An 18,919-nucleotide genomic window follows, 5' to 3' on the forward strand; every position below is an offset into this window, starting at 1 on the left:
TTGTGTCCGTAGGTTTTTCAGAGGCTTGCACTGGATTGCAAGCCTATTTCCAGTATTTCAGAAGTAGAAAAATTAACATAATATTTTTTAAAGATTATTTTCAGTCTTTGTTGATATGGCAGGATGACGTAACGATGATGTAACCATGTGTCTTAGCCCCTCAGCCATTTATACGCACCACATTTACAGAATTGTGTCAAAACGTTCTTAACCCAAGGTTCACTTAATTTGCATTTTTCAAAGCTTTCATCAGTTTTTAACTCTTTTGTTGTTCAACCATCTCGCTTGTTGTCACCGGAGCACCCCAGGGCTGCGTTTTGAGCCCCTTGCTGTACTCCAGAAATTCCAGGTATGCCCTCAAGTACTGCACCACCTAGAGCATCCTGACGGGAAACATCACTGCCTGGTATGGAAACAGCACTGAACAGGACCGCAAGGCTCTGCAAAGAGTGGTTCGTTCAGCTGAACATACAATAGGCGATGCCCTACCCTGCCTAAAGGATATTTACACCAGGGGCGACAAGAATAAGACAAATTTTCATAGGAGAATTATTAAAGATCACAACCATCTGGGTAACAGCCTTTTCTCCCTACTGAGGTCCGGAAGAAGGCACCTGATATACCACATACTGTATATAAAACACATACATGTTATTATGCTACACTTTTAGGGCACAAATAGTGGGAACTGACTTTTGATTGATTGATTGATTGATTGATTGATTGATTGATTGGTTGGTTGGTTGGTTGGTTGGTTGATTGATTGATTGATTGATTGATTGATTGATTGATTGATTGATTGATTGATTGATTGATTGATTGATTGATTGGTTGATTGAGTGACTGATTGTGATCTCCCATAACTAAAATTGTCGAACCCTCAGAAATATCTTGAGATGTAATTCTTTTTTTTTTATCAATGTCATTCTTGCACACTGAAATCTTGTTATTGGTTTTTCATTTTTATCCCTTTAATCATCCTGTGACCTCTCAGATTTGACCCTTTGCGAGGGCTGAAAATCACAATCTGGCTTCGACCAATGGCAACGTGTCAGGGCGTTGCTACTTTGAAACTGTAGCCAACCATGTCAGGCCAGAGTCAAAACATTGTTTACTAGCAATTGGCCAACATGAGTGTAACAAATTGGGGGTAAAATGAGCCAAGCACACCCAGATCTGAGGTGGTATTTTAAATCAGAAACACTGACTTTCCTTGGCCCATCTTAAATTGAGATTCTGGTGGGGTTGCATCCCAGTCAGTCCTGTGAGCTCCAAACAACGACTGTGAATACGCTTATGTCTGACTGAAGTCAAGAGGAGGAGTTAAAAACTTTCTCTGGGTAATTTTGAGCACTGATATACAGATCATCTGGGGATTTCATGTGTATATGAAAATAGATATGTCATCTTAACGTTTGTTTGCATCAGCAGAACAGGAAGAACCCGTTCTCACCCCTCATCTTGCATGTAATTCTGCTCTCCACAGGTTCTTCCGCTTTGTCTTGATCCCATGTTGGCAGCGTCCACTGGCTTGGACCCACAGCACCTCTGGAAGAGGTCTCATTGTTTGTAGCAGCTGTTTAGTCAGTCTGTCTCAGGAGCTCAGAGAACGGCCAATTACCAGGATTTAGGTTGTTAGGAAACAGCTGAGGTGCGGGCAGATAAACCGCATGCTTGTCCAGCCCTGTTGCTGTTAACGTGTGCATGAGTGACTCTTGGATGGACTGAGACAAGGGATCTAGGGAGGAAATTCACAGGCATTATCCTCCAGTAAACAAACAGGGAGATCTGTTGTATGTGGCTGTGCATGGTGGGCCTGTTTGGATGTTGGAGGCAAATGGAAAAGGATCAGACTAACTTCTGAACGACAGCACTGAACATGAGACCTGTTGTGTTGCAGGGCTCTGCGGTCAGACTGTGACTGGGATTAAGTCAGTTTACAGTGAGGAGGACGAAATGTTTTGCGTGGTTGGAGTATGTGTAAGCTCTGTCTCGCCGACAACGCCGCGCGGCGCTTGTACGAACTGTGGGCGATGAAATCGTGAAAACTTGACACCAGGTATCAAAGCAAAGATTTCCTGCATTCCCTCGCCCCCAAAGACCCCATTCCTGCTCCATTTCATGAAAAGTGTGCCTCCCTTTTCTGTGAGAGCAGTTTTCTCTGGCAACCGAGCAGCGTGTGTTTCTAAACCATCTACGTTTATCCATTTCCCAATGCTCTCAGGTCAGAACAATGTGCATGCCTCCACAGTCTGCTCGTACATGAGCAATTGACCCTTTTTGTTTAAAACTGGCATGTGTCAAATTTTTCCACCCATTTTCAGACCCAGACTCTCTCACAAAACAAAACAGAGATGATGTCCACCTGGAATAACAGCCGGCATGTCCCCATTTGGCCAAACACAGCGTTTACTTGTGGTTCCGTGTAAGCACAGCGCTCTCCCTCTTGTTCCTGGTGGTTTCTAAAGAAGTTTATTATGAGAAATGAAGACAGGAAATATTTTTCGACTGCCTTGGGTTAGCTCAACATGGAGGAGACTCCGCCGAAAATATGTGTTTAATACCATAATGGAATCAAGAAGACAAACACGGAACCTATTGCTCACTCTAAAATTAATGATTTGAGGATACGATACATCAAGGAATAAAACATAAGACTAAAGAAATTGTGGGCTAATCTAGAAGAAAGTTGCAGGGATCTAATTCTTACTCGGGTGAGAACAGCCTGGATCAACAGGTTTCCTCCATTCCGAACATATGTATGAGCAAATATTTCAAAGAATATTAAATTTTTGCAGGAAATCCAGACATCTGAACTAATACTGAAATAACACATTGCTCCCAGCACATACCGCCTTCATTAAAGTAATTCATTTAGTCAGTAATCGGTGTTAGAACTGTGCTGTGTAATTATGCTTCAGTGTTAGCTAATGTTTCCTAGTATCATGCAAACTCAAACGGCTGTCATCTACAGACGTGCACTTTGGGAAAATATGCTAATTTCAGGGGTGTAATTTGTCTGCAAAGTAATAAGGCATCTCTGACCCTTTGTCTCCTGTGTGATTAGCTCTGGTTCATACAATGTCCATGATCTGAGCAGTGGCCTGCATGCATCACCTCCTCAAACATCCATGAAGTTACAGCTGATTCAAAACAGCCCTGGTCCTAAAATGATTGCAAGGCTGGACCAAGTTTTTAATCAGTCAATTCTTTCAGGAATCTAACAATTAGGCCCGGCAATTTTTCCTCATATTTGTGTCCAAAGGCAGGAGTAAGCAAAAGACAAAGTCCTGGCTCTAATGAACAGGGGCTCCTTGGAGCATCCTTCACAGCAAGGTAACTAATTACTTCAGCATGCCACGAGAGTCATATTTCCTCATCAAATGGGAAATGATTTTCAGGACGTCTGTGATCTTGGATTTCATTCCGTGTGGTTTCGTCCGCTGACGGTAAAGTTGAGTTTCTGGCGGACTAAATGGCCAAGGTGAAGTCTGGAGTCTGTCAAGTCACGGGCCGCGCCAAGCGAGAATCTCCACTAGTCCGTCTCCTGCGCCGAGATAACCGTGTAGTTCCACGACTCCTTTCAAATCTGTCAGCAGCACAGAGAGAAGGCATGGATGAAAAAAAATGAAGGGAGAAGCTATAGGCAGCATGGAATATCACTTAGTCTTTCAATGGAAAGTGTGGCTCAGTGAAGGTGGGGTTTGGCCGGCTCAGTGCAGTGAGGAGACGAGAGGTCAACAAACCTGATAGGATTATTTCAGGAAGTGTCAGGGTGAGCCATCTCACGGGGCTACAATGAGGTCCAGAGGCAGCTGATCCACAGGGAAGCCAGCGCACATATTGTTGGGTGTTTGGCCACTCCACAGGCTGCGTCCTGATTGGTTCTGACTGACAAATGGGACCACAGGACCAAGGGCCATCCAACACTGGCCATCTCATACAGTTTGTGGCGTTCGCTGCTACCAGCATGAGAAAAACTGCTGTCAACATCTTTATTCCTGTCTTTCTAATCACTTCTTGCAATCTTGTTTTCTCCTTCACTAACTTTCTCTTTCCCAACATAAGATTGGTCTTGGCCTCAGCTTTGTGGCAGAGCTCAGGTTCAGGACGAGCGGTGGCATGGTAGAGCCATTAATATACAGGAAAGAGAAGGGAGACTAAGCTCTGAGGAAAGGGACACACCTAGGAAGTATGAGACATATACTCAGTCTTCCCTTGGCCTCCCTGAGATGCCCTCAGACTCAGACTCTGCACAAAGGCTCGGTTGTCTATTGACGCTATCGCACAGGATCCACAATACCGCAAGAGTTCAAATTATACGTACAGACTTCCCTAGGTATCAACATCAGGACAGCGGATATGGAAAACCCAAACTTTATGGAATCTTTATTTAAAGCCATTTATCTGCTGCTGCTGCTGCTGCTGCCCTCATGAACTCCGGAGAGACAGATTCCCATCTGCTCCCGGGTCAAACAAATAAAGTTAAACGCCCAACATCCCTCTAAAGGTAGCAAAAATACACAGGAGATAGCAAACGCTGGGGCCCAAACCACTAATGCGTGGTGTGTGGTTGACGAAGATCACTGCTGTATACATCCAGCTCTTCCAATGGTTTGTCATGATTAGTTTGTTTAGCTCTTTAAAACCAATCCGCCTTGAGTGTCGTAAACAAACATCTTCTACATGGCGATTAGTGTTGAGCGGTGGCCCTTGGTTAGAATTTAGACTTTTGCCTGTTGACTTTAACAAAGGACAACAATAACAACAGGACATTATACATGTTTGTGTGTGTGATTTGTTCTTTCCCTCTCCTTTAAATAATTCACACACTGACACTCCAGCTAGAGTCAAATGTCTAATATTTATCTTTAAATGTTAAAATAAATCAAATAACTCAATGTGATGTGAAAGCGGACGCTCATAGTGACAAACCCACAGAGAATTATCTCGCACGCTATACAGAGTTTTAGCATCTTTAAGCATTAAAAAAAAGTACTCTTTCAGGTTTATTTTGTAGCATTTTGCATCTAAAGAGCCAGATACTTTATTGTTGATGGAGACCAAAATAGAACTACATTTGGCAGGTGGACAGTGGCGGAGCTACACAGTTTTCGTTGGGGTGGCACAGACATGAATAGATATTTTTATGCATGGTATGGTGCCCTTCAGAGGTTAGAGATGGATGTGTGTTTTCCAGTTAAGGTTTAAAAGCATTTATTATTCATTTTAATTTAATTGTAACATCATTGTAAAATAACACATTTGTACTTCATGAGAAAAACTGCATGATTTTTATCCCAAACGTCATTGGGTCATCATAAAGTAGGTGTGCCTGTAAAGGGGAGACCTGTTGGTACCCATAAAACCATTGTCATTCAGTTGTGAGAGGTCAAGGGACCCCTTTAAAAATGGCCAATTGGACGATTGATTGCCAGCAGTCTCTTACTAGGGAAACCCCTGCAGGTGGACAATAACACAATTCCAAATGAACACTAATGTTGCTCCGAATCTAGCTGATTTGTATAAAATCTGTATAAAATCTCAATTATTTGCTAACAAGTGTACAATGTGATAATATGCTGTGTTAACAGATTATTCCCCTCCTTCCAAGTGGCCAAAAACTTTATGCAAAAGTTCATAAAAACCAGCAAAAGCTTGAGAAAATGAACAAACACAAAATGTTTTCATTTCATTCAGAGGTTTATTCATTCATTATTTGCTTTGACCAAGAAACAACTGTTTTTAAAAAAAGACATTTTACATGAGAGCAACTCGGACAATACAAGGAGATATGCATTTGGTCATTGGATTGTAAATCCAGTCTCTATCAAAACAGAAAAAAAAGTCTCAATTTATATAACTTAACAATAAAAAAAACAAACTATGGTCAACACTTCGTTTTTACAAAGTCCGCAATAATAATTTATAGGCTTTAATACATACTGTTAATTTCCATTTGTCAGCATGGTTGTGAAAACAGGGCGTGTGCTGCAGAAAGGCATGTACAGTACCAAGTCTTTGCAATGGAAACCCCTCTGGTGTCGTCGTTGGGGAGAGGCTGCAGGTAGGAACAACAAAGGCCGCTCTGTTGTCTCTGAAGCCTCCTTCCCTCGCTCTTTCTCTTCCCAGCGAGCGGGTATCGTGTGAGGTGTGAGGGTCGCGAGTGGTCCAGAGGTTCTGAGGTGCGATTAGAAACACAAGGAGCGGGCCCGGCACTACCCCGCAGCTACCCTGCCTGGATCAGGTGTATAAAAAACACATGTGGGAGCCCAACACCCCCACTGCATAAGCAAATAGTGCCTGGGGATTGGCTAGTGCGATTGATTTCATTATACCTCCATCGGCACGCTAAGAGTAATAACATAAGGTTGTCCTTCATTTCTTTTACTTCACCATAATGTAGAAACACCATAAGCTCTCAATAGAGGCTGTGTGTTTTCTGATTGAAAACCAAGAACTGTAAGTGCAGCTTGTTTTTTTTTTGTTTGTTTTTTTTACAGTTTGCACATTCAAGACATAAAAAAAGGTCAAAAAGTCACGTTGTGCAGTTGCACTCCCTCTCAAAGTCCTTCACCATAAGCTCAGTATGGGCTGTCAAAAAAAATAAAAACTGCACAATTTATGAAGGAGTGTACATTTTGACACACATAAACAGTACCTTAAAGATATACATACAATTAAAAAGTCAGCACAGAGCCAACTTCAGTTTCTCCCATAAGTCCAACTCAATTTCCCCCAGTTTGTGAACTTGGCATCGTTCGCTGCAAACATTTATAACATATGCGCCGTACATAAGTACTTTCGAAAAGAGAGACTCTTTCCGTTGGATGACAAAAGATGCTCTTTTAAAGCAGTACGGTTAAATGAAACCAAGTACAAAGTCCTGATCAAAACCAAAACGACCACACATATACAGACTGACAATAACGAATACTTTGAACACTTGCTCGGCTGACAAATAGATAATACTGAAATGTTTTTTTTAAAGACAAACAACCAAAAAAGCGAAGGGTAGGAAGTCAAACTTTTAAGTCTATCCTCTAGCTTCTTGTAAACAGCAATTTGAATGTAATGCTAAACAGCTGAGAGGGCTGAGGATCAAAAGGCTGGGGGAGCTGGTGGTGGCTTTTTTTTTTTTCTTCCTTCACTCTGGACTATCTTGTTCTGAGCACAAACATGTGAAGAGGCAACACTGTCCACGTAAAACACTGATAATGCAAAGAAAAAAAACATCCCTTTTAGGTCATGGCATTCTTCTGCGTGTAGATCTACGTACATCTGTGTCGATGCATGGGTGAACGTGACTTTGTTCGGGTCCAGCTGAGCGTTTGTGCACGTTTCAGCAACTAAAAGCCACGATAAGACAGGAATCCTTCGCTGGGTGATGAAATCCAAGGCCGACATGTGGACAAGGCAGAGAACGCTGGCTGCTTGTAGATCTGCTGCTTACGTTAAGGCAACTTATCTACGTATCCAACAGTTATTGTTGGCCTGCCAGCAACGAGAGGCTGACTGAGACACAACAGTGTTCGGTTTACAGTCAAAATGAAGACTCCAGTCTAAATAAGCACAATGCCTTCTGGGATTTACTGCTGGGTACTTTCTAAGAGAGAGCGTGTGTGCTATTTGAGTTCATCAGCGCCTCAGATGGTGAGCTCATTCAGTCCCTAAGGCACAGGCTGTTGTGGGGAGTTTTCATTCACAAATCCTGAATCCTGACTGGGACGCTAAACTTGGTCAAATATTCCGAAGAGGCACCTCAGTATCAGTACTTTGCACTGAGCACGGTCGGAAACGTATCCGTCTCAACACTGTTACAAAGGCACTTTCGGCAAAATACAAATTCTGTAGCATAAAAAAAGGAGAAATAAAAAAATCAGACTCATCAAAAATAAGTTAACATTACAAAAGTGTCCTGTTTTAGGAAACACTGCAGTGAAACTCATCGACATTAGTCCGTCAACCCAGCTTCTTTAGCAGTCTTTTTTTAGACACCAGTAACAATCAAAAAGAATGAGTTCTCTTTTTGTTCTTCACCTCAAACATCCCCCCTTCCCCCCGTCCCTAAACAACAGTTCTCTTTTCACTGCTGAGGGAGTTTATTTGGACTCCGGCGAGCTTGCTGAAACAGGAATGTTTGCTGGTTTGCATAGAGAGATGGAAGGATGACGTTGGGGCTAATATTTCTGCATCAGCGGCACTTTAACAGTCTTGATCTCTGCTATATGGGAGGACTTCTGGATGATGCAGCTGGTGGTCCCGGAGGCGCTGTCCTTCCCCTGCGCCAAGTTGGTCAGGGCCATGGCGGCGTTGATCTCTCTCCAGTACGTCTCGTCTTTGCCCTTCACCCTCTCCTTTTGCGCAGCTAGGACGCCGCCGCTGCCACTGATGTTCAGAGGAACACGCAAATATGTACAGGAAAGAACAAAACAGAGAGTGTGGAGTTAGAGGTCAAGTTCAGCTTGTAATAAATGAAAATAGAGGATTTGATCTGGGCTGCAAGGTTAGAGAAAGTCCACTCACTTGTCACATTTACTTGATCCATGGTCTGTGGTTTCTGAAAGTATAAGAAAGGAAAAAAAGGTTAGTTTTGCAATTTCTCTCAGGTCAATGAGGATTTATTAAAATATATCTTAACATACAGGGTCAGGAGATGGGTGTGTGTGTGTGTGTGTGTGTGTGTGTGTGTGTGTGTGTGTGTGTGTGTGTGTGTGTTTGTGTGTGTGTGTGTGTGTGTGTGTGCGCATGGTTCTGTGTGAGGTCTGTACTGTAAGTGTACACCCTGTCCTGTGCAAACATGTGTTGCTCTGTTTTCTCTCTTTGCTCAGATGCTGGACAAAAAGGACATTTTGCAAGAAGCCGTCAAGAAACAAGCAGACTAATAGGATCGAGTTGAAAGATGTTTCTTATGACTCATAAACTCCATTCCCTAATATTTTGTTCAAAAACAATTGGGCACCGGCCAGTGTAATTGAGTTGTCCGAGGAAATCAGATTGAAAATGACTGAGCGTAAAAGATTTGAGTGGGAATGAAAAGGCAGCAAGCGAGTCAGTGAGAGAAAGATGGATGTCTGCTTTTTTCTCTTCAAATGGGAGCAATCTCTATCTCATATGTAAAACATTAGCGGGGAATAGCACAGTCATTAAACAATAATACCAAACTTCTCTTCAGGGCAACCAGTGTGTTTACTTCGGCATGCTGTCAGTGTGTATTCGCGGGTTAATTTGCGCGTGTTTGCGTAGAACCTGTCTTCTGTCTTGGGTAGAGCTCTAGGTGTGTTTTGCCCAGCAGTGAATATGATGACACAGGCTTGGCGTTTCATGAGGCATTAAAAGAGAGCAGAGAGCATCTGGATTTCCTAGGCGTGCAGCCTCCAGGCTCTCTCTTTAAGTAAACTAAACAAACAGCTAAGGCCCTGTTAGCTTTTAAGAAGTTCAATGGTGCCCAGGTATAGATCTACTTAAGCACGTTCAGAAGGCAAATTCTCTTGAAATTTTCATTTAATCCAAAGGTACCAAAGAGTTCTTTATACCCAGGCCCTTTACTCAACAATAAGGCTCTCTTGCATTGACCTTTTTCTTCATCCTCCCCAATGTCTCATCCCGCCGCACCGCACTTCCCAGCACAATCCAATTCCAAACCTGAGCCGCCGTTTTTACGAGCCTTTCCGTCGGCAGGCGTTCTTGAGCGTTCTCTTCTGCTGATGAAAATCTTCACCCTACGCTGGAGTTTCATGGATAGACTGTAAAAGGTTGTGCGAGGACACTGTTCGGGGCTCAGCTTTGTCACAGATGGCCGCAGAGATGGAGAGCCAAAACTCTAAAGTCGTCCGGCGTCGGAGAAAGCGCACACAAGAATTTACCGTTCTGCTCTGTCACCTCTAACCTCGCCAAAGCTCTTCGTAGACTTTCCAAAGATTTGTGTCCAGTGTCCAGGCTTCCTAATTATTCCCAACACCATTGCTCTGTTCCTCCCTTGTTTTCCAATGTTCCCATGTAGCGTGACCCACACTGACAGTACTGCAAGACGTCGGGTTAATATGGGCCTGATTATGAAATATCCTGTAGTTTCCTGTTCGCTCTGTAATAGGTGTATTCCACAGAGACAGATAGACTCCACTCTCGACAATTTTCTTCTGTTGATGATCCTTAAGACAGAATAAGAAAGGAATGCGTCTGCACGTGTGAGAGGGATATGAAGACATGATAAACCCGAAGTACAAACCACAGATTTAAGATTTTAATGCGTCAAAGCATTCCAAACAAAATCCTCACATTCTCGTCTGGCCGCAACTCCCCGCTGACCTATCTTTCCGCTGGCCCTTATCTGGCTTCATCAGCGAGTCGCTTTTCCTCTATTGATACTCCTCAGGTCCCTCATCCTTTATCCTGCACTCATTTAGCCCTTGTTGCTGTGGTTTGCTGTAATACCCCCTGATCCAGGTACTTGGAGACTGACCATTCTCATGCACCTCAGCCAAAACAAATGCAATGTTTCCTGTCGATGTTTTAATAAGGGGTGACTGTGCAATGTCAAGAATAAGCCCTTCTTCCACATTTCCAAAAGCTGTTTTTGAAAGCTTTGGCTGTTATCCATCTCTTCTTCATCTCCTATGTTTTCTTATTCTTATTTTTTAGCCTTTTTTCAAGCTTATATATTGAGCAGGTGTGTTTTGGCCTACATTTTGATTATTCAGGAGACACTTGAAGACATCTATTCCCTTGACTGAGTAAAAATATGCACTATGGTCCATAATCACAGCAATTACAGGCCAATTACACTGTTTTCTTGTGTTGTTTATGTTCCTCCAAAATATATTAGCTCTGCGTTTACTGCTCTGTGAATAGATTGGTTGGTGACAACAGCAAGAAGGTCAATAGCAGCGGAATCAAAGACAAACAACATGCAGACGACACTGTTTTGTGTTGTGAGGTCACTGTTGGGCTGTGAAGTACAGTCTGAGTCTTTTTATCCACAGCTTTAAATGTTTCCAGTGTATGTGAGGCAGCCACTGTCCAGATGCTTCTTTCAGAACATACAAAACAGGGTTTTCTGGGGCCACCCAGACCCCCAGGACCCTCCCTTGGAATAGGCTCCAGTTGCTGCCTTTGGGAATCCCAGACCCCAGGATTTGGAAATACATCACTGCATAGAAAAACTCTATTTCCAAAGATCCGTGCCTAAAACATTTAAAACTCAGATTTTTTAAAACAAGAGCAATGCCAAAGACTCAATAAATCAGCAATAAATCACAGAAGACCTTTTATTATTTTATCATCCTTTTTTCCCTGTCTTTTTTGTTTTGTTTTTGCTTTACTACTTCGCTACCGGAGCTCAGTCCACTTTGTTGTTGCCTTTGGGCTCCACTGACAGTGGGGTTTCACGGACCGCCAAAGGGGAAAGCTAAGAAGTTTGATGGTTTCTGGCGTCATGCTGGAAGTCCAAAAATACTAGCTCACTTAACATCACCGCGGGGTAATGGAGGGAAAGCAATAAGAGGGCAAAAAAAAAGGCCGAAAAAAACACAGACTAGTTTTAAAAAACTTGGTGAAAATGAGGGAAAACAAGCGGGGGCTGACAAATTAGAAAGGGAATGAGGTTACACCTGTTAAGACGACTGGACTGAGGAGAGCGGTTGACTATCATCGTTACCATCTGGTGCTGTTGTTAGCAACATACAACAATAAACAACGCAGGCCCTGTTGCACAAACCAAGGGCTGGGCTGAATTAGGCAGACAAATAAACACACACACACACATTTTATATGACATTTGCGTTTTAGGCTTTTAGTTGGTGGTCTTACCCAAAGTGACTTAGAATAAGCTTCAAGTCTTAGGTCACCAAAAATCACATGTTGCCAAATATAAGTCTCCAGTGGCTTTACAATGTTCCCACAACCATAAAAACAGAATAAATGGTTAAAACCTAGAGCAGATAAGAGGAAGGACAGGAGATTTACGGAAGAGTTTGACATTTTTAGAAAATGTGAAGAAGCAATTAAGCTCCAAAATGTCTCGTCTCATCTTCAACCGCTTATCCAGGGTCGGGTCGCGGGGTTGTTCCAAAATGTGAATGTGAAAATGTATTTTTGATAGCAGTTTGCGTGATTCAGGCATGATTATTGAATTTTTTTCTTGGTTGAATGCACTGATATTAAGTGGTTTTGGATAAAAGTTTCAGCTTAATAAATGTAATGTAGTTTGACAAGATTATCTCAACTCAAAGTCCACTTACTAGCTTTTTTCTGGAGCTCTATGACCCTACGAAGCTATTTGTTACGTTAATAAGTTTACTTACATCACGTAAAGACTGAGCAAACACCATGTGCTGATGAAGACCATGACATGTGGTTGAAAGTTACAGAAAAATCTAGTAAAAGGGCTTAAAGTTAAGATTAGATTTTCAATTATTTAAAGAAATAAAAGGTACTCTTTATAAAGGGTTATTATTTAATAACTTGTTCATTGGAGCCTAATGGATCAGTAATAATCCATCCATAATATAACTTACTTACTATTGCCAAGTTGTAAAGGCTGTTTTGCTAGTGATTAATATGATTAATATTAGTTATTATTAATAGTCATTAAAGTCATAAACGGTTCCATATTGTAAAAAGTGATATTTCCATGTCTTTTATCATAAAGCAGGTGGGGGTGTTATATAAATACTGTGAAAGTATCAAAATGCTCACAGAGAAATACACACAGCCTGTATTTAGAGTCATTCCCCGGCTGCAATGACTGAGTGCAGAGATGCCAGGAGCACAGATCCGGAAGATTGAAACATTTCAAACGGAGGGCGAATACATGTGATGTGAATGCATGTAAACATGTTCTAATAGAAACCAAAAATATAAGTATGAACCCTGAAAATGAGCATGACTTGGGACCTTTAATTTCATTAATAAAGGTTAATAAACCATCAAGTCTGGAGTTACTCATGTTAAGGAGGTCATTCAAAAAGTGTTGAGACTTTCTCAAGTTCTAATGAGTTATCAGAAAAAATAGTAAGTTAACAAATGTTACAAAGTAATGAATAAATTCCACTATATCTGCCGTTTAAATGTTATTAAATTACTTGATTAATAGAGATGAGATAAAAAGGCAAAGCAAATGTCCTACTGGAGGAGGATGAACACCAGTGACAGAGAGTCTTTTAAACCACCCGACAACTCAAAACTTTAAAAGAAAAGCAGAAAATATTTGTTAAAAATGAATAAAGCTGTTAGTTTTAACGCATAAACTCTTTAAAAAGAAAGACTTGATGTTATTAAAGTTGTGTGTCGCTGGGCAGATGATGAAAAACGTTGACTTTGCCCTGAATGAGAAGATTATTCCACCACTGGAGAAAAAAACACACACACACACACACACACACACACACACACACGCAAATCCCAACTCAATTGTTGAAGTAAGCAAATGAGCGAAGCTGATTTCCTCTAAAGCACCTGATGAGAACCAGAGTGGCGTTGCAGACTCGACAATCTGCCTGCGCTGACCTGTGCAACCACAGCACAGGTCAGCAAGAAAAAAGAGCGTCACGGCATTACGCGGCTCCTTTGATTTCTCAGGCGGCCAGTCGATGTCTGGGGATGAGTCAGGACTTACTGTCACCACAGGTGAGTCATAACTCCGCACTGAACAGAAAATGTTTCATCCTGCTGCCACACTTCACCTCCGGCAACCCCTCTGTCATAAAGCTTACCAGATACATAGCTAGATGCAAACGACTGAATGTGCAGGCATGTGACTGCATGGGCCGCTTACTTTGGCCAAGTGTTTTTGGTTTCAACCGAAAGCAAAGTGACGAACGCTTCGGGCGACTCATGGCGACGTCTGCTGATGCTATCTTTGATTGGACACCAACCCAAGCCACAGTCTTAGGCATGAAGTGTGACAGAGGAATCACTTAGTGCTTTTGGGCCTCCACGTCTATCTTTTATATATTTCTTTAATGATCTGTGCTTTTTATAATGTCAAGAGGAGTCTGTAAATGAAGTTAGAGATGCCTTGGCACTCCATTGCCTTGCGCTTGGCCAACCCTACTGTTATATTACCCCTCCCAGCCATCGCTCTTCCTCTCTCTCCCTGTCTCTACGGGTGGTGAAGAAGTCTAACTCTAAAGAACCTAAAGTGTCGATTCCCTTCAGTTAGCCAAAGGCATTGTACACTGTGTGAATTTAATGCCTTCTCCTTTTGCCCTGACAACACTTTCATTATTTAAAAAAGAATGAATAATTAGCTCTTACACTATTAAATCGAACATACACACGTTGACAGAGCCAGACAGATACTGAGTCGCTGCCCGAGAATGACTCTCCCATTCGTTGCCTTTTCTGTGTAGCTTTTTTTTTTTCCATGTCTGCCCGACAGATGATGCACCGGGGTGTGTGTGTGTGTGTGTGTGTGTGTGTGTGTGTGTGTGTGTGTGTGTGTGTCTGTGTGTGTGTGTGTGTGTGTGTGCGGTCAGGGCAGATAACCAAGATCCAGCAATGAGGATTACGCTTTGTGTCTTCTCGCTAGATGGAGAAATAATAACAGTGTTTTAGATGTTTAAGCGCTGCCAGGTTGTCATTGTGTTTACGAGTGCCAGTAAACAGAGTGTAATCAGGGCCCCCATAAATCAGCCAAAATGAGAAGACCGTCTCGGCGAAGAAGTAAATATGTTGTCATGGCAAGTGTGTGTGTCTTCTCTTATGTGTGTATGTGTGTGTGTGTGCGCAGACTGCCAGGGTGTCATGGACAAACAAAAAAAACAACGAGCTCATCATGAGGAATCAGGAATTAGGATCTGGCGTGATAATGGATGATCGCACGTCAATGATCATCACAAAAGATTGAAAAGGAGACTGATAGCATCTGAGGATCAGAGGGCCCATTCTTGACATGCCGACTTCGTGACAACAGGGACACATCCCTTTAGTAACGACGCCCCTGATGATGAACAGATGAGCCTGCCGTCACTGCTCCGACACAACAGGTACAAAAGAGACAGAACGTGCCGGACCCTTTCTCCGTCGAGCCATTCCCTCACAGTGACATCCTCTGGGAAGAACGCTTGTTGTTTGCGGTGCACACAACACACACATTAGGGGAAAAGAGCAGAAACCACGAGTAAACATTATTCGGATTTTTAAGTGTTTTCATGTGCCCAAAAATATCCTTTCTTTTCGGGAGTTGCAAGCCAAATGATATGTTTCGGCTGCACTCACTGCATCATTATGTTGCAATTCTTCCCCAGTGGTAGGTTGAATTGCCCTCTCACACTCTTGGGAGATTACTCCGTATGTGTATGTTTGTCCCGTGTCGTCACACCTCTGCTCTCTCATTAAACCCCGCTGCTCTTCTGTCCCGTGGGAACACAATGGCAGCCTATTGTTGTAGACGCGGCTTTTAAAATGGAAACAATTTGTGTTTTATACAGACCGGGGCAGTGCGGCTCGGTTTCCCTGACTAGGCAGGCAGCTGTGTTTTCTGAATCTGATGACCCGATTGTGTGTGTGTGTGTGTGTGTGTGTGTCCCTAAAAGCCTTGGCGTGCTGATGATTTAAAAACGATCAGGTTGAGAGGGCTCATTATTCCAGTTCTATGTTAAGGAGTCGCACATAAACAGTGTCTGTTCCCATGTTTGTCTGTGAACACTTCTCCACAGGATGACGGCTAGAATGAACACTGTCTCAGTCTGCTGCTGTCTTCTGTTCGCCTCGCAGCCTCTGTTTAGTGGTCGGAAGCCAATATCCCATCTTTCAGTGACAGAGGTTCACCATCAGGGTTTTTTTTTTTTCTTCTTTCTGTCTCCTGTGTTTTTATCCACCTTTCCATTCACATGAGCCACAGCTTAATGCCAGGATTATACCTAACCTCTGCCAACTCCCAGTCTTTCCCACCGTTGGACCAGCCACACCCCGCAGCACACTTCATCTCCGTCTTTCATACGGAGGACTCTGCAGTGTCGACAGAGTGCAAAAAAATGACTTAAGGTCCCATATCGTGCTCATTTTCATTCTTGGGTTTCTATGAGAACATGTTGACATACTTTATTGTTCAAAAAAATAGTTTTTCTCACACTGTCTGTCTGAATATACTTGTATTAACCCTCTGTCTGTAACACTCAGTTTTTCTGCGCCTGTCTCTTTAAGACTATATATATATATATATAAATATATATATACTGTAGTTGTGACATCACAACCGTAGGTAAGTCCTGAATACAGGTTGTGTGCATTTCTCTGAAACAATTTTTTTAACTTTTTAATCAACAAAAAGGTTTGAAAGTCATGTTTACACTAAATCTAAAGGGAGTAGAGCTGATAGTACACACACATACACACACACACACACACACAAACACCAACAAACATGCATACTTACATATACAAATATATCTTTTGTTAAAGGGGGGGGGGGGGGGTAAATTATTGTATACATAATCCTTACCCTTCGCGTCACCCAAGCTTAACTGCAACATATGGTAAGTCCTGATTCTAAGCTGACTTTAAAGGGTCAGTTTGCTCAAATAACCCATTTCTATTAACATAGCCCTCATGATATGTAACTGTTGAGATAGTTTAGATACTTATTAGCATACCTTTCTTTCCACTCATTGTTTATTTCAAGTTCAGTATTTATTGACAAATCTGCACAGCAATAGCATAAAACTGTTTTTTTTTAAATAATTGAGAATAAATCAATAGAATTGAGGTTTTAAGAAGTTGGCAGTGATATCCTGAGGAGAACAAGTACAATTCTCATCTCTGTTGCACTGACAGAAGTTCAACAGGTGGCTATTTAACCAAAAATGATTCACATGACACCACTAAGTGCAAAAATATGAAACTATGAGGAATGTGCTTTACCCTTATCTCAGTTTAATTGTTATTCTAACCCAACCCCTGAATCCAAACTCTATTCCAAAATCAGCCCCTTAATAACGTGAGGCCTGGTCAACTCCTCATTCTGAAAGATGTCCCTATTACACACACTACCATATGCTAACTCATTTCTTCCAACCACGGTGACTGTCTTTGAGTCAGTGCTGTCTTTCTTCTCCCAACAGGCCACTGCTGGAGAAGCTCAGCCCCAGATCTGGATGGAACAAGAGCCTCCATCTCCCTCCTCTCATCCCTTCCACACTGATTCCTAAAGCCCAACCTGAACCCAGTGAGTCTTGGCAAACGCTGCCGTCATGGAACAAAATCTCCCAATCCACTCCTCTCTCCGTCTCCCCTTTCTCCTTTCTTAAGAAACTGTGGAAAGAGCAAATTGTAGCCAGTCTATCCACATCTCTGGATTCCTAAGATGATGAGTCTTCATCCATCACTGTCTGGGAGTGGCTCATTGTCACCGTGGCCCCGTGTCTAGCACTTTCTTTTGTGCTGCTCTGCGGCCTACAGTGAATTCCACCGTCGTTCATCAATCAGCGAACGTGACATCTGAGTCTTTAGGCGGACACAAAAGCCACCATCTCTCCACAACTCTGCTGTATAAATCATCACAGTTTTCTCTTTGGAGAGGAAACAAGAGAAACACTGACGGTAAAGGAAATCCAGTTAAGGATATCTTGTTAGTCAGCCTTGATAGAAATCTCTTTTTATCATGAACAACCATCACATCTACCTTTCTATGTCAAGACGAGAAATCCAAACTATCTTTTTATTTCCACATTAAGATGACTTTTCTTCCATTCACCTGGACAAATCCAGAGCTCCTTAAGTGCCCGTGACCTCTCCAAGAATCTATAACTGTCTGGCACACTGAGTCTGAAAAGGCCCTGAGGATCTCAACGGCTGCTGTCAAACACTGTTTTCAATGATCGTATTTCTAAGTGTATGCGTTGAACGACACGTGACTTAGAAATAAGTAATTTCGATGCTGTAAAATACAGGTGACTTATCTGCTTTGTATGACCAAGAATCTCTGACTTGATGAAGAATGCAATAAACCAAACCCCCAAAAAACAATGTATAGGTCGATAAGCCGCGTGAGACCATCCTGATTTCACTACCTTTATTGTATTTTACTTACAGATCTGTTGGAAACCTGTGGAAGACGAAGTTGGCGAAGTTTGCCCAAGCGGCCGAACCAATCAGCATTGGCGGATTTGAGTGTGACGCAACCTGAATCAACTGTTCAGTGTGGTTTCAACAACGGTGGCTTCCACGGATGAGATGAGCGCAGCTATGGAGCGAGCCGCTCGCTAACGCTTCTTTCTCTTGGATCCTTCTGTTGGAATATGGACCGGGCACCTGAAATTGGGCCTTTTATCTGTAAATTCACGTTACACAAACGGCAAATACCAACATGTTTACGTGCCTTCGCGCTCTGTTAGTACGTCATACGCTTCGAGGATCTGATTGGTTGATTTCAAATCAATGTTGACTTTGTCCATAAAAACGTACTAATCCAAATTTTAATCCAAACCATGATGAACCTAACCAAGAAGTGTTGTTGCCTAAGCTTAACCAAGAAGTTCAGGTGGTTAAAGCTGCCATTGTAAGATCGTTCCACAGAGTTTAATAGAACGGTGATATCTGCCCATTTGGGAGTCGTTAGCAAGTATGAGGGCTTGTTGCAATAAACTGTAGTAACAGAAACAACTAAAGGTCATTTTGGCAGTTTGAACACATTTTTAGTCCTCGCACATTTTCATGTTCCTTTCAGAATTGTTTTAATAACTTTGATTATCCTTTACCATTTCATCTAGCGCCATCATCAGGTCGTTTTTTTTTTCTCCAATACTTTTGTTCATAACCAAAACGGGTGACCAGAGCCTTACTTATTTCAACTGTATATTAGTTGGTATCAAATATCAAAATGCGAACATGATGAATTAAGATAAGGTCAAGATAGTGAAAAGTGCTTCAGCATTTTTGCATCAACATTCAGAAAGACCAAGCTATCGAAAACTTTCTG

At 42.2% G+C, this 18,919-nt stretch overlaps 1 protein-coding gene across 1 annotated transcript in view; it reads right to left on the reverse strand.

Annotated features, from left to right (window-relative positions):
- Positions 1 to 5,830: 5,830 nt before the first annotated feature.
- Positions 5,831 to 18,919, reverse strand: part of LOC310963479 (outer dynein arm-docking complex subunit 2-like) — a gene marked incomplete at both ends in the record, with an annotated part of 86,352 nt that continues 73,263 nt past the window's right edge. Inside the window, 2 exons of the mRNA XM_083936332.1 lie at positions 5,831 to 8,388; positions 8,527 to 8,560. Of these exons, the coding sequence (XP_083792458.1) occupies positions 8,181 to 8,388; positions 8,527 to 8,560 (242 nt within the window). The remainder of the gene's footprint in view (positions 8,389 to 8,526; positions 8,561 to 18,919) is intronic.

This window comes from Echiichthys vipera, assembly GCF_963691815.1.
Source record: "Echiichthys vipera genome assembly, chromosome: 21".
Taxonomy (NCBI): Eukaryota; Metazoa; Chordata; class Actinopteri; order Perciformes; family Trachinidae; genus Echiichthys; species Echiichthys vipera.